The sequence below is a fragment of the Mobula hypostoma genome, chromosome 5 (assembly GCF_963921235.1).
Source record: "Mobula hypostoma chromosome 5, sMobHyp1.1, whole genome shotgun sequence".
Taxonomy (NCBI): domain Eukaryota; kingdom Metazoa; phylum Chordata; class Chondrichthyes; order Myliobatiformes; family Myliobatidae; genus Mobula; species Mobula hypostoma.
Window position 1 is genome coordinate 92110813 of NC_086101.1, and position 14219 is coordinate 92125031.

Consider the following 14219-nt stretch of genomic DNA (forward strand, 5'->3'; position numbering starts at 1 on the left):
GGACTGCGAGGCTCAGCTAAGAGGCTTGAACGTGCATCTTTAATATCTGTCTGAAACAGTCCACTGTCCCTGCAGGCTTCAAGGCAGCCACCATCATTCCTGTGCCCAAGAGAGCAATGGTAACTGGTCTAAATGATTATTGCCCAGTGGCACTGACTTCAACCGTGAAGTATTTTGAGTGGCTGGTAATGAATCATATAAAACCCCACCTTCCAGCTACATTGGACCCTTTTCAGTTTGCCTTCTGCTCAAACTGGTCCACTGATGATGCCAAAGCCTTGGCCCTTTATTGCATCCTGTCCCACCTGAGAAATGATGCCTGGTACATCAGGATGTTGTTCACTGATTTTAGCTCCGTGTTTAACACGATCATCCCTCAGAGGCTCATGGTGAACTGTCCTCATTGGGACTCAACACCCCTCTCTGTAACTGGGTCTTGGACTTCTTGATGGAAAGACCCCAGCCGGCCTGAGTTGGCAGCAACATCTCAAACTCTATCACACTGAGTGTTGGTGTCCCCCAGGGCTGTGTGCTCAGCCAACTGCTATTCACGCTGCTGACTCAAGACTGCACTGCCAGATCCAGCTCCAACCACATCAGGTTCAGTGATGACACTGCAGTAGGTGGCATCATCAGCAACAACGATGAGTTGGCATACAGAGAGGAGGAGCTGGTGAAACGAGGCAAGAACAATCCAAGTCTCAACGTGGACAAGAGATAACTGTGGACTTCAGGAAGGCATAGATTGACCACTCTCCACTACACATCACTGCCTCTATCATGCAAAGTCAAGAGCACACAGTTCCTTGGTGTGTACTTAGCGTACAATCTAACCTGGATCCACAGCACCTCCTCACTACTCAGGAAGTCACAGGAGAGTCTACACTTTGAGGAGATTGAGCCATGCAAGGCCTCATTCCAGCAACTTTCAACAGGAGCACCACTGAGGGTGTCCTGCCTGCCTACGTCATACAGAAGCTGCAAGACCCTACAAAGGACAGTAAAAACCATCAAGAGGACCAATAGGGGAGGGTCTCCCTACCCCCTATTTGTGACATTTACTGGGAATGTTGCAGACGAAGGGCCTAAAGCATTGTTGAGAATCCCTACCACCTATCCCACAAACAAGGAGGTACAGAATCATCAGGACTAGGAATGGAGGACTGGGTAACAACTTCACCACTCAGGCTGTAAGAATAATGAATAGCCTGCACCACCGAGGTCTTGTCACTAGGACAATGAGCAGTTTACTGTACTGTGATTTATTCCATGCATTTTATATTTTATTAACTTATTTACACTCTAATATTTTGGTTTATGTGCTGTGTGTGACATGTTGTGTGGTGCACCATGGTCTGGAGGAACATTGTTTCGTTTGGTTATACACAAGTAGTCAGATGACATTAAACTTGAACTTGGGTAAATGCAAGCAGGCTTTTTCTACTGAAATTGCGTGAGACTAGAACTTGACGTCACCAGGTTCAGAGCGAAAAATTAAATATTTAAGGGGAACTTCTTCACTCAGAGGGTGGTGCAAGTGTGGAATGAGTTGCCAGCAGAAGTGGTGGATGCGGGTTCAATTTCAGCATTTAAATGAAGTTTGGATATGTACACGAATGGGAGGAGTGAAGGGGCTATGGTCCAGGTGCAGCATTTTATATTAGTGTAGCCCCCCCCCCCCCCGGCCACCCTCAGGGTCGCTCGGCTCGCTGTCGTCTAGGGAAACAGTCCTCGGCCCCGGCAAACTGGGTAATAGTTTGTGTGGATGCTGTGTGAGGTACCCTACCCCACCCAAATAACAGACAATACACCAGATACGATTAAATGATTTACAGTTTTTAGATATTACTGGAACTATATAATTAATAGAGAATAAATATAAAAGGAAAATAAAAGGCACCACACTTATCAAAGTTCAATCTCTTCGTGCACAAAACAGCACATTTGGAAAGCGGTGAAATGATCGGACAAAGTCAGCATGGATTTGTGAAAGGAAAATCATGTCTGACGAATCTCATAGAATTTTTTGAGGATGTAACTAGTAGAGTGGATAGGGGAGAACCAGTGGATGTGGTATATTTGGATTTTCAAAAGGCTTTTGACAAGGTCCCACACAGGAGATTAGTGTGCAAACTTAAAGCACACGGTATTGGGGGTAAGGTATTGGTGTGGGTGGAGAATTGGTTAGCAGACAGGAAGCAAAGAGTGGGAATAAACGGGACCTTTTCAAAATGGCAGGCGGTGACTAGTGGGGTACCGCAAGGCTCAGTGCTGGGACCCCAGTTGTTTACAATATATATTAATGACTTGGATGAGGGAATTAAATGCAGCATCTCCAAGTTTGCGGATGACACGAAGCTGGGTGGCAGTGTTAGCAGTGAGGAGGATGCTAAGAGGATGCAGGGTGACTTGGATAGGTTGGGTGAGTGGGCAAACTCATGGCAGATGCAATTTAATGTGGATAAATGTGAAGTTATCCACTTTGGTGGCAAAAATAGGAAAACAGATTATTATCTGAATGGTGGCCGATTAGGAAAAGGGGAGGTGCAACGAGACCTGGGTGTCATTATACACCAGTCATTGAAAGTGGGCATGCAGGTACAGCAGGCGGTGAAAAAGGCGAACGGTATGCTGGCATTTATAGCGAGAGGATTCGAGTACAGGAGCAGGGAGGTACTACTGCAGTTGTACAAGGCCTTGGTGAGACCACACCTGGAGTATTGTGTGCAGTTTTGGTCCCCTAATCTGAGGAAAGACATCCTTGCCATAGAGGGAGTACAAAGAAGGTTCACCAGATTGATTCCTGGGATGGCAGGTCTTTCATATGAAGAAAGACTGGATGAACTGGGCTTGTACTCGTTGGAATTTAGAAGATTGAGGGGGGATCTGATTGAAACGTATAAGATCCTAAAGGGATTGGACAGGCTAGATGCGGGAAGATTGTTCCCGATGTTGGGGAGGTCTAGAACGAGGGGTCACAGTTTGAGGATAGAGGGGAAGCCTTTTAGGACCGAGGTTAGGAAAAACTTCTTCACACAGAGAGTGGTGAATCTGTGGAATTCTCTGCCACAGCAAACTGTTGAGGCCAGTTCATTAGCTATGTTTAAAAGGAAGTTAGATATGGCCCTTGTGGCTACAGGGGTCACGGGGTATGGAGGGAAGGCTGGGTTCTGAGTTGGATGATCAGCCATGATCATAATAAATGGCGGTGCAGGCTCGAAGGGCCGAATGGCCTACTCCTGCACCTATTTTCTATGTTTCTATGTTTCTAAAACAGTTGCAGCTCAAAGACCTTCTTCTTCACCCTGCGACCCTTTGGACCACCTCGACCAGCCGCCTGGAAACAACGGTGGTTGACCAGATGCTCCACCCTAGTCCGTCTCTGTCTCCTCGCCGAACGCCCTCCTCCGGGTCCGACCCCGTTAGCGGATATCACAGCACCTCGTCCATCCTCTGTTTCGCTCTCCCGCCTTCTCCCCCAAAACCCAGCGCATACAGTATCTTCAAATACACCAAAACAATAACAACTATCCCAATTGGTTAATAGCACCCTCTTAACACACTCTAAACCAAAACAAGCTGCTAGCGCAAACTTTCTCAGCGTTTAACACAACAAAGCCGCATTCCCCAGATTAACATAACAAAGATGCCATTTTAATTAGCCTTCACCGTAACATAAAAGTCGAAACCCCTTTACATTGGTAATGTAAAATGCTGCAAGTCTGTTTCCCTTACTTACTGGAAAGACAGACGGCAGGGGAGCAAGGACGAGACCTCAAGCCATGGGCTTGTCTGTTGCAGCAGTCCAGACGAGGAGACGTTGGAGATGGTGTAGCATGGCATCCATGCTGTGTTTAGGGCTGGCTCCTGTCATCCATGTTCGTTTGGTGGAAGATAAGCTGGATTGTGTGCATGCGTGTACATTCATCTGAGAACTACTTGTTTTTGCCATTAACACCCATGTACAGGAAATGTCGCTCAGGGACTTGGGCAATTTACATTTTTGTGCGACCGTATGCTTACATGTGCTTTGTGATGCATATGACTGTTGGTACTGTATTTTGCACCTAGGCCCTGGAGGAACACTGTATTCATGTATGGTGGAATCACAATTAAACTTGAACTTGAGGCGAGGGCAAAAGCGATGGAACCAGGCACAATAACAGTTTGGCACAGACTAGAAGGGCCAAGGAGCCTATTTCTATGCTGTAGTACTCTGTGACTCATTATTTCAGTTATAAGCATGGTCTGAAAACATCATGAGAATGTTCCTGACCAAAGACTTCATTAGTAATTGAACTCCTTCCCTCAAATGACATGTTTCTGGTTTCCCATCCCCAAAAATATTGACATTTCAAAGCTAAGATATCAAACAAGACTTGTGATCTCAAAAACACCTACCAGGGCTATCTGTTGTCTAATTCTTTCTCGTGCTAAACGCTCCTCTTCTTTATCGCGGCTTCTTTCCTCAAGCATTCTCTTCGTTCTGTCTTCCTCTTGCTTTCTCTTGAACTCTGTCATTTCCTTGCCTAATTTTCTTCGTTCAACTTCAACTTTAATTTCATTCTGAAAGAAATAGTGTTTTTGAAATACACTTTGATTAATTTGGTTAGTAATGGAGATTTATTTCAGCATTTTCTCTAAGAGCTGAATCAAGTCCCTTGATGGAAAGGCTGCCTAGCAATGGCTATTCCCATGGTTACTGCAATGTAATTTTTCTTTATGAATGCCCCAAAATATAAACTACTTTCATAAGCTATAAATAGAAAATTCAGCCCTAAGACAGTATTACAAGCAATTAGAATAAAGGACATCTTAATTGCTCTGCAGTCACTATCCATCATCTCACAACACTGCTCTCAGAATATTTGATCAATTCTGTTACCTTGGTTGTTACATCATTTACAAAGGTTTGTATGTTCCATTTAAATTTAGATTGCTTATTAAGACAAACAGAAGTATACAGTTAAATAAATATAAAACTATCAAATTAGAATCTGCATACAAAAGAGCATAATCAATTCTTCATGTGAACTATGGTAATATTTCTATTATATATTCTCAATTGTTTCGCTGAAAACAATTTCAGTTGTTCAGTCTCCATGAAGTTAGTTTTAAAATATTTTGCATTGGCCAGTATAAAAGAAAATACTTTAATAAATCTCTCTTAGAATCAATGGAATAGCTTTGAATATTTTATTCTAAAGTGACAGTAAATAAACAATAACTTTACTTCCCTCAACCTATCCAGAGGGGGAAAAAAAATCACTTTAAGATATGTTGTTGTTTTACCTGTAAGTATATTGCTTTTGCAGATTGCACAGTTGCAGTAAAACTATGATACTCTTGCATGCTTAGGGTTCTAATGAAGCTGGGCTGACAAGTTTTCCAAATTATTCAGTTACTCCCTATGAATAGCCTGGCACATTTTAAATTGATTTAATGTTAGATGCTAATCAGTATTGTAATAAATTTTCCATTGAATTTGCTAAATTTATTGGAAGGGTGGGAAAGGAACATGAAACAAAGAATCCCAGCGGGTAGACAGTGAACATTGGAAACTCTTCATAATTTGCTGATTATCAGAATTAATATATTAGATTTGTATTGTGTTAAAATATCAGAAACAGCTTAAGCTAAAATAAACTTTCTCAATTAATAAAGGCTCATGGAATTCTTGTTTAGTGATACTTAATAAACATTATTTAGTCTCCAAATGCAATAAAAATACAAACACACATAGATAAAGTTCTAAATCATATACAGTAAAGATTTACCATTGCTTCTTCCTCCTTTTTCTGTTCCCTTCGTTCTTCAAGCTTCTTAGTGAGTCTGGCACCAAATAAAAAGTTAACCTTATTCCTATATTTGCTCTGAATCATCACGCAGACATCTTGCAACAAATGTAGATGATTGAAAAAATACACGAATAGCTTCAAACCTGAGGACTCAAATTTCTATCAAATCTTTGAAAACTAAACCAAGTATTAGCTTTGCATTTAAGAAATATCTTAGGAATGAAAATTCCAATAAATAAAAAGCATTAAACCAACATCCAATAATAAGCAAACTTGAGCATCAGTGAATTGATTTCCCAGTGCAGATATTTAGATAGATGCATTTAGAAATACCTTTCAACTCGAGTGTTAAAGTCCTCCTCCTCCTGAGATTTTGCAGAAACTTCATCATTATTTGAAGTGACTATATTAGAGGGACCGGCATGATCTGAAAGATCTTTATTTACAAGAGGTTCTGGGAAAGAATGTAATAAATATTTAGCCATATTCAAACAGAAGGATATTGCAAAAGAATCTGCAAAATTTCATTATTTGAACACCATTTTTAAATTTTTCATTTTGCTAGTTGATTCGTCTCCACTTTTTCTGAAGGCAGTAGAGTGGAGAGATTGCTGCTTAGCTGCCCATGCATCATGCTGCTTATTTCAGTGTGACCCTGGGCAGAGCCTTTTGCTACAGGAATCCCTTTGAGCACACTGCTTCAGCAGAAAAGGCCAGCAACACCAAAAACAGCTTTGATAGTTGGTGAGGCCCTGTCTCCAGCATATCAGCTACCAAACCAGTTATGGTTGCGACCATCTTAGATAGTCAACAAATCATCCCATCCAATTTCTTTTACCCTTAGAACAAATTATCTAATCTGGTTGTATTAATCTTCCCATGAGATTAACTCCAAACCCTGCTTCTTGTGAGCTCAGCAAAACTAATCCAAGATAATTCTAAATTAGAGTTACTTCTTAGCTAACCTGATAATAATTATTACACTACCTGCCTCTTTTACGAAAAGTTAACAAGTACAAATGTAATATTGTGTAAAGGGCTCCACAGCTCCCCAAATTTATAAGTATTAAACAAAACTTTGATGTGTGGTGAAGAGTATACCGACTGGCTATTTCTCAGCCTGGTATGGAAGCGCCAATAACTCTGAATGGAAAATCCTTCAGAAAGACACGGCCCAGTCCATCACAGGTAAAGCCCTCCCCACCACTGAGCACATCTACACAGAGAATTGCCGCAGGAATGCAGCGTCCATCATCAGGGACCCCACCATCACCCAAGTTCATGCTCTCTTCTCACTGTTGCCATCAGGATGAAGGTACAGGAGCCTCAGGACTCACAACAACAGGTTCAGGAACAGTTATTATCCCTCAGCCTTCAGGCTATTGAAACAAATGGGGACAGCCACTCAACTTCACTCACCTCATCACTGAAATGTTCCTACAATCTATGCAGTCACTTTAAAGGATTCTACATCTCATGCTCTCGTTATTTATTTATTTAATTTATTAAATTTATTTTGTATTTCCACAGTTTATTGCCTTTTGCACACTTGTTTCCATCCTGTGTGCAGTGTTTCACTAATTCTAATATGGTTATTGGATTTATTAAGTATGCCAGCAGGAAAACAAATGTCAGGGTTGTACCTGGTGACAGATATATACACTTTGATTTTAAAATTACTTTGAACTTTGATATTTTGTAAAGAAACCCACCCCACTGATACCAACTTCTTTTTCATTCTTTAGCCAGGTACAAGCAATTCTGCAAGTCGCATAAGCACATGGGGACACAAGCAACACACACACACACACACACACACACAAAAATGGGGAACACATCAAGTTTCTTCTCCATTGATCCCGAAGACAGTGACCCACAGGCACCCACGCTTGTCTACTGTAATATGACAGGTGAGATTTTCCCTTTCTTTAAAGTTTCTAAATTATTCAGTTCAGTATTACCACCTACAATATGAAAGTTAAAAGATTAATCAACTATGCACAAAACTGTACTTTCTAGATTCAAAAAAACATACATTCCAATTCTATTTTGCATGGTGTAATGCTCTTCCATACAAAACAAAGTAGTTTCTCATTTACCAATCCATAGGAGATTCATTGAAAGGTAATCATTGGTAAAGGCTTCGCATTTATTAGAACATAGAACAGTATGGCACAGGAACAAGCCCTTTGGCCCACAACCTTGTGCGGAACCAAATAAGCAAATTACCAACTAATTTCTTATGCCTAGTCAATGTCCATATCCTTCCATTCTCCTCACATCTATGTACCTATCTAAATATGTCTTAAAAGTTGCTGGTATATCTGCTACCACCCAAGGCAGCACATTCCAGATACCCAGCACTCTGCGTAAAAAACAACCTTCTTTTTATATAGATTATGAGGACATCCAGTCCCCTTTTATTGTTATTTAGTAATGCATGCATTAAGAAATGATACAATGTTCCTCCAGAATGATATCACAGAAACACAAGACAAACCGACTGAAAAACTGACAAAAACCACATAATTATAACATATAGTTCCAACAGTGCAAAGCAATACCGTAATCTGATTAAGAACAGACCATGGGCACGGTAAATAAAAGACTCAAAGTCTCTCAAAAGTCCCATCACCTCGTGCAGATGGTAGAAGGAAGAAAAAAAAACTCTCCCTGCCATGAACCTCCAGCGCTCCAAACTTGCCGATGCAGCACCCTGGAAGCACCCGACCACAGCCGACTCTTGAGTCCGTCCGAAAACTTCGAGCTTCCGACCAGCCCTCCAACACCAAGCACCGAGCACCATCTCTGCTGAGCGCTTCGACCGCGGTCCCGGCCCCGGCAATAAGCAAAGCCGAGGATTTAGGGCCTTCCCCTCCAGAGATTCTGGATCGCACAGTAGCAGCGGCAGCAAAGCGGGCATTTCAGAAGTTTCTCCAGATGTTCCTCCATGCTCCTCACGACTGTCTTCATCAAATCAGGATTGTGCATGGCTTCCTACTTACAAATACGATATCATTTCGGAGCGGTCGCATGCACCGCCATCTTCTCCCCCTTACTTGCCTCTTGCATTTCCTTTAAAATTAACTCTCTCACCTTGAATGCATGCTCTCTGGTATTAGACATTTCAACCTTGGAGAACAATACTGTCTACTCCATCGGTGCCTTTCATAACCCTCTATCAGATCTTTGCTTTTGACAAGGTCCCACACAGGAGATTAGTGTGCAAACTTAAAGCACACAGTATTGGGGGTATGGTATTGATGTGGATAGAGAATTGGTTGGCAGACAGGAAACAAAGAGTGGGAATAAACGGGACCTTTTCAGAATGGCAGGCAGTTACTAGTGGGGTACTGCAAGGCTCAGTGCTGGGACCCCAGTTGTTTACAATATATATTAATGACTTAGATGAGGGAATTAAATGCAGCATCTCCAAGTTTGCGGATGACACGAAGCTGGGCGGCAGTGTTAGCTGTAAGGAGGATGCTACGAGGATGCAGGGTGACTTGGATAGGTTAGGTGAGTGGGCAAATTCATGGCAGATGCAATTTAATGTGGATAAATGTGAGGTTATCCACTTTGGTGGGGAAAACAGATTATTATTTGAATGGTGGCCGATTAGGAAAAGGGGAGGTGCAACGAGACCTGGGTGTCATTATACAACAGTCATTGAAAGTGGGCATGCAGGTACAGCAGGCGGTGAAAAAGGTGAATGGTATGCTGGCATTCATAGCAAGAGGATTCGAGTACAGGAGCAGGGAGGTACTACAGCAGTGTACAAGGCCTTGGTGAGACCACACCTAGAGTATTGTGTGCAGTTTTGATCCCCTAATCTGAGGAAAGACATCCTTGCCATAGAGGGAGTGCAAAGAAGGTTCACCAGATTGATTCCTGGGATGGCAGGACTTTCATATGATGAAAGACTGGATCGACTAGGCTTATACTCGTTGGAATTTAGAAGATTGAGGGGGGATCTTATTGAAATGTATAAAATCCTGAAGGGATTGGAAAGGCTAGATGCAGGAAGATTGTTCCCGATGTTGGGGAAGTCCAGAATGAGGGGTCACAGTTTGAGGATTAAGGGGAAGCCTTTTAGGACCGAGATTAGGAAAAACTTCTTCACACAGAGAGTGGTGAATCTGTGGAATTGTCTGCCACAGGAAACAGTTGAGGCCAGTTCATTGGCTATATTTAAGAGGGAGTTAGATATGGCCCTTGTGGCTAAAGGGATCGGGGGTATGGAGGGAAGGCTGGTACAGGGTTCTGAGTTGGATGATGAGCCATGATCATACTGAATGGCGGTGAAGGCTCAAAGGGCCGAATGGCCTACTCCTGCACCTATTTTCTGTTTCTATCGCTCCTCAGTCTCCGCTGCATTAGGGAAAACAACTCAAGTTTGTCCAATCTCTTGTTATAGCACATGCCCTCTAATCCAGCCAGTATCTCTTCTGCATCCTCTCCAAAGCCTCGACGTTACTCATAGAACCTACCTACATCTTTTTGAATCCTGGTCAGCTCTTCACAAATGAAGTTTCTTAATACCCTTGTGACATCAGTAAACTGAGCAGCCATACCTCTGGTGCTCTGATCTTTGAACTAAAGCATAATCTCCTTTGTTTTATTCTTACCTGAGAGGCAATATTCACTCAGTCAGTTCGATGTACAACATGGAAAAAGGCTATTCTTCCCAATTCATCCACGTCAACCAGTGGAGACCCTTCCGTTTTAACCCAATCACCCAGCACTTGGACTATAACTTAAGTGAATTCAATGTTTGAGATACTTAAATATGGTCAGTAAGCCATTCTGTCAGATGGAGAATACCAGCACCTGCAACTCTGTGGGTGAAGAAGATCCCCCTCACGTCTGCTCTGAATCTCTCTGCACTAACTTAAACCGATGCCTTCCAGTTTCATTTACTTCTGAAATGGGTAAGTTTGCTACAGTCTACTTTATGTACATTCCTTATGATTTTGTGTACCTTGGTGCTGCACTGGAAAGTTGTGCTTTCAAGTTTCAAGTGGTATCATGTGATTCGTAAACTTATTCCTCAAAGGCAAAAATGTTCGGAATGAAATTATACACTTAATTCCTGAAAACGACACAGGATTCTTCTGGCAATTTTTAAAGTATTAATGAATTTAAATTTTAATAACACAAAATGTCAAACCATTTTCTGAAAATACTTGAAGCTCACAATCTTGCTGATGCTTGAAGATTTGAAATGGTGAAAATTATATTCCCCAGTTAAATGATAAGATTTCATTCCTCATGCAACAGTTAGTAATATGTTTCTCCTTTACCTTTTGATCTTTCTTTAAGCTCTTCTGAGGCCATTGTTTCTGTTGTTCTTGTAGTTAGCGTGCCTGGCTCATTAGATTGAACAGCTTCTGGAACCTCGCTTGTAGAAACATGGCAGCAACCAAAATGGTTTTCCTGGTTGTTACCTGCTGCCACATTCTTTTGTCTATGCATCTAACAGTAAGTAAAACATAAGAATATAAGAAAATAGGTGCAAGAGTAGACCCTCAAGCTGTTCCATCATTATGGTCACACAGCCGTTCTGCTCCAAGCTTCATCTCATCTCCTCTGCCGGTTTCCTGATCTTTCAATAATGTACTGTCTTTACTTCTCCTTTAAATGTTCTAGCTTCCACAACCCATTGGGATTCCAGAGACCTTCTACTAGAAACTTTAAATGACTCTCCCAAATTGCAATCATCAATGAACTGGACACTGACAACTCACACTCGTTCCTCAATCACACTGTTTTTATTTGTGCACAAGGAGAACAGCCTGGACTCTGTCACCACACTGTATGCTCAGCGACCTGAGTTCAGAAGGGCCGTACAAGAGTTAGGCTTTCAAGGGACACGTTCAGCCTGGGTGACTGCACAATGTCTACACAAGATGTCTTAGTGAGCCTTCACACAGAGAAAAGCTGTACAAAGCGTCTGTGCACTGTTTGGTAAGCACACATTTTAACCCTTGCTTTGCCACAATTTCCACAAAATGCTGTAATTATGTCTCTTTTACTACTGGAAGTACCTCAACATCTTCCTTGCCATGCCCCCAAGGATTTTATAACAGTCTCTATGTTTGAAAAAAGATCACTTCAAACTCTTCTAAACTCCAAAGTACACAGACCCTATTTCTTTAGCCACTCATGAGGAATGTTCAAATTCAAGTTCCAGTTTAATTATAATTTAACTGTACGTGAATAAAGTCAAGCGAAATGTGTTCTTCTGGGGTCAAGATGCAAAACATATGACCAACAGCAAACTGCACATAACACATATGGTTATGATTTCAGAAAAACATTCAGTCACAAAGAAAAAAATATAGCCCAAGTCCCTGAGTGACATGACTATAGATTGTTCTAAAGCACCAACAGGAGGGGGCCTGCCCCCAACCTAGCACTATTCCAGTGGGCTCAGTAGAGGCCCTCTCTCTCCCCCCAGGCAGCAGCAATAGGCCACTGCATCCAAGGTGACCCAGCGGCAGAGGCCTACTCCTCGCCACTATTAAAGCAACACAACTCCGCCAATGAACGGACTTGCAGTATTGTAGGTTACCAATGCCCAATAGGGTCTTGAAATCCCAGTAAAAACATCCAAGTTAATCACTTGCTCCATTTGTTGGATCGTGCACCATCTTGGCATAACATTGTGTATTGTCGATGCATTGTCGCCGGGACTTGTTGCGTACTAAGTTCATCTCCATTACTACTGAGCAACTCACTGATGGGATAGCCCTGCTATACTTGATGTTCTTCGTATCCAGCAGTGACTTGTGTTTGCAAAAAAGAACAAATGCACCTTTGATTGGACCCTGTGTGGCTGTTGCCTCTGAGCATGCCACCATCCTAATGGAAAATCTTCTCATCCCAGGAGTTAGGCCAGTGAATGCCTTTCTGACTATTTCCATTACTAGAATAGCCTTTCTAATGCATGTTACTCCAGGTGTGGTCTCACCAGCACCTTTGTGTAATTGTAACAATACTCATTTCCAAACTTCAGTCCTCTTCTAATAAAGACCACATGCTTTCCAAATTGTGATTCACAGAGATCCTTCTGTACTTGACTGATCTGCAATCTGCTCTTTTGATTTTGATAACAGTTTGCCTTCAGATGCCTCCAAAGTGCATAACCTCATTTATCTAATTCAACTCCATTTTTGCCTACTCAGTCAGGCATTCAACATCCAGTTGTAGCCCTAATAAACATGTCCTCCTACCTACTTTTGTATAATTGCTCAACAAGGATATCCTATAGTTTGCCTGTTCTTCCAGGCCATTAATCTAAGTATGTCAACTCAATTTGGAATGAACACATAAGATTTTAACAGAAACAGAACTTCTGAAAAAGTTTGATTTTAAAATGTCAGACAACGAATGCTGTCAGACTTGGCCCAGTGCAGCACGAAAGCACCAGAGTCTAGTGGTCCATTCTTGAGATTTCAGTGCAAAATAGGGATGACAATTTATGAGAAAAGGAATGCTGCAGTTATAAAGTAGCATTATTTTGAATGAGAGGGAGCCCTTGTTTGTCCCTACAGGCAAGTCCTATAAAAATCACATTCAACACGAGGAAGCATCACAGCTTCAATCCATACCTTTTTCAACCATCTTTTTTTCTGTCTCATTATGCCATCAAATTAAATATTGCATTTGTAGTATTTCCCTATATTATTGGAGCTGCAAGAAATTTTATAGTACCTTAAGGCTTCAAAGGCATTCCTGAAATTAATTTTTCTGTTTTCAGAAATAAATCATCTTAGAAAACAATTACATTAATGAATCACAAATCCATGTATTCTCTAGTGACAGGAAGGAAATCTATAATAGGGTCATTTCTGCTCTAAACTTTCCGTAGCTAATCTGCATATCACCATAATGATTCAACAGTTCTCTGCATCATAATACATGAAAGAGTTGGAATTCAGCAAAAGAATCAACTAGCCATGAATGCAAATACATCACCAGTTGATCTTTGAGCCAGTTAGGTAACCATAAACACTATTTTGGCACATTTTACAAATATAACAAGATTCTCACTGTGATGCAAGGAGAATGAAAACCATACAAAATCATCTGGCTAAGAGCAACAGTACAGAAACTGCTGGGAATGCAGAAATTAACTTATCCAAAGCTCTGACATAATTAAAACAAATATAATAATTCCACATTGCAGCAACTAATCTATCAAATAAAAACAATCGATGCCATTAATGGCGTTTGATTCTTAACAGGGAAATCATACCTGAATGAGGAATTTCATGAAAAAATCTAAATGAATTTTTTTTAAATGTAGAAGTATACTTGATGACTGATTAACCTTGGAAAAGAAAATACATGCCCTTTTTCAAAACATTTAAATCATTACCTATCCATGTTCCAATTTACTATAGCATAAATATGGTC

General features: G+C 41.3%; 1 protein-coding gene across 1 annotated transcript in view; it reads right to left on the bottom strand.

Moving 5' to 3' along the window:
* ubxn4 (UBX domain protein 4) overlaps positions 1–14219 on the bottom strand; it is a 45155-nt gene that overhangs the window by 12075 nt on the left and 18861 nt on the right. The window contains exons 5-8 of the mRNA XM_063048638.1: positions 11102–11273; positions 6132–6252; positions 5778–5832; positions 4402–4566 (exon numbers count right to left, since the gene is read on the bottom strand). Of these exons, the coding sequence (XP_062904708.1) occupies positions 4402–4566; positions 5778–5832; positions 6132–6252; positions 11102–11273 (513 nt within the window). The remainder of the gene's footprint in view (positions 1–4401; positions 4567–5777; positions 5833–6131; positions 6253–11101; positions 11274–14219) is intronic.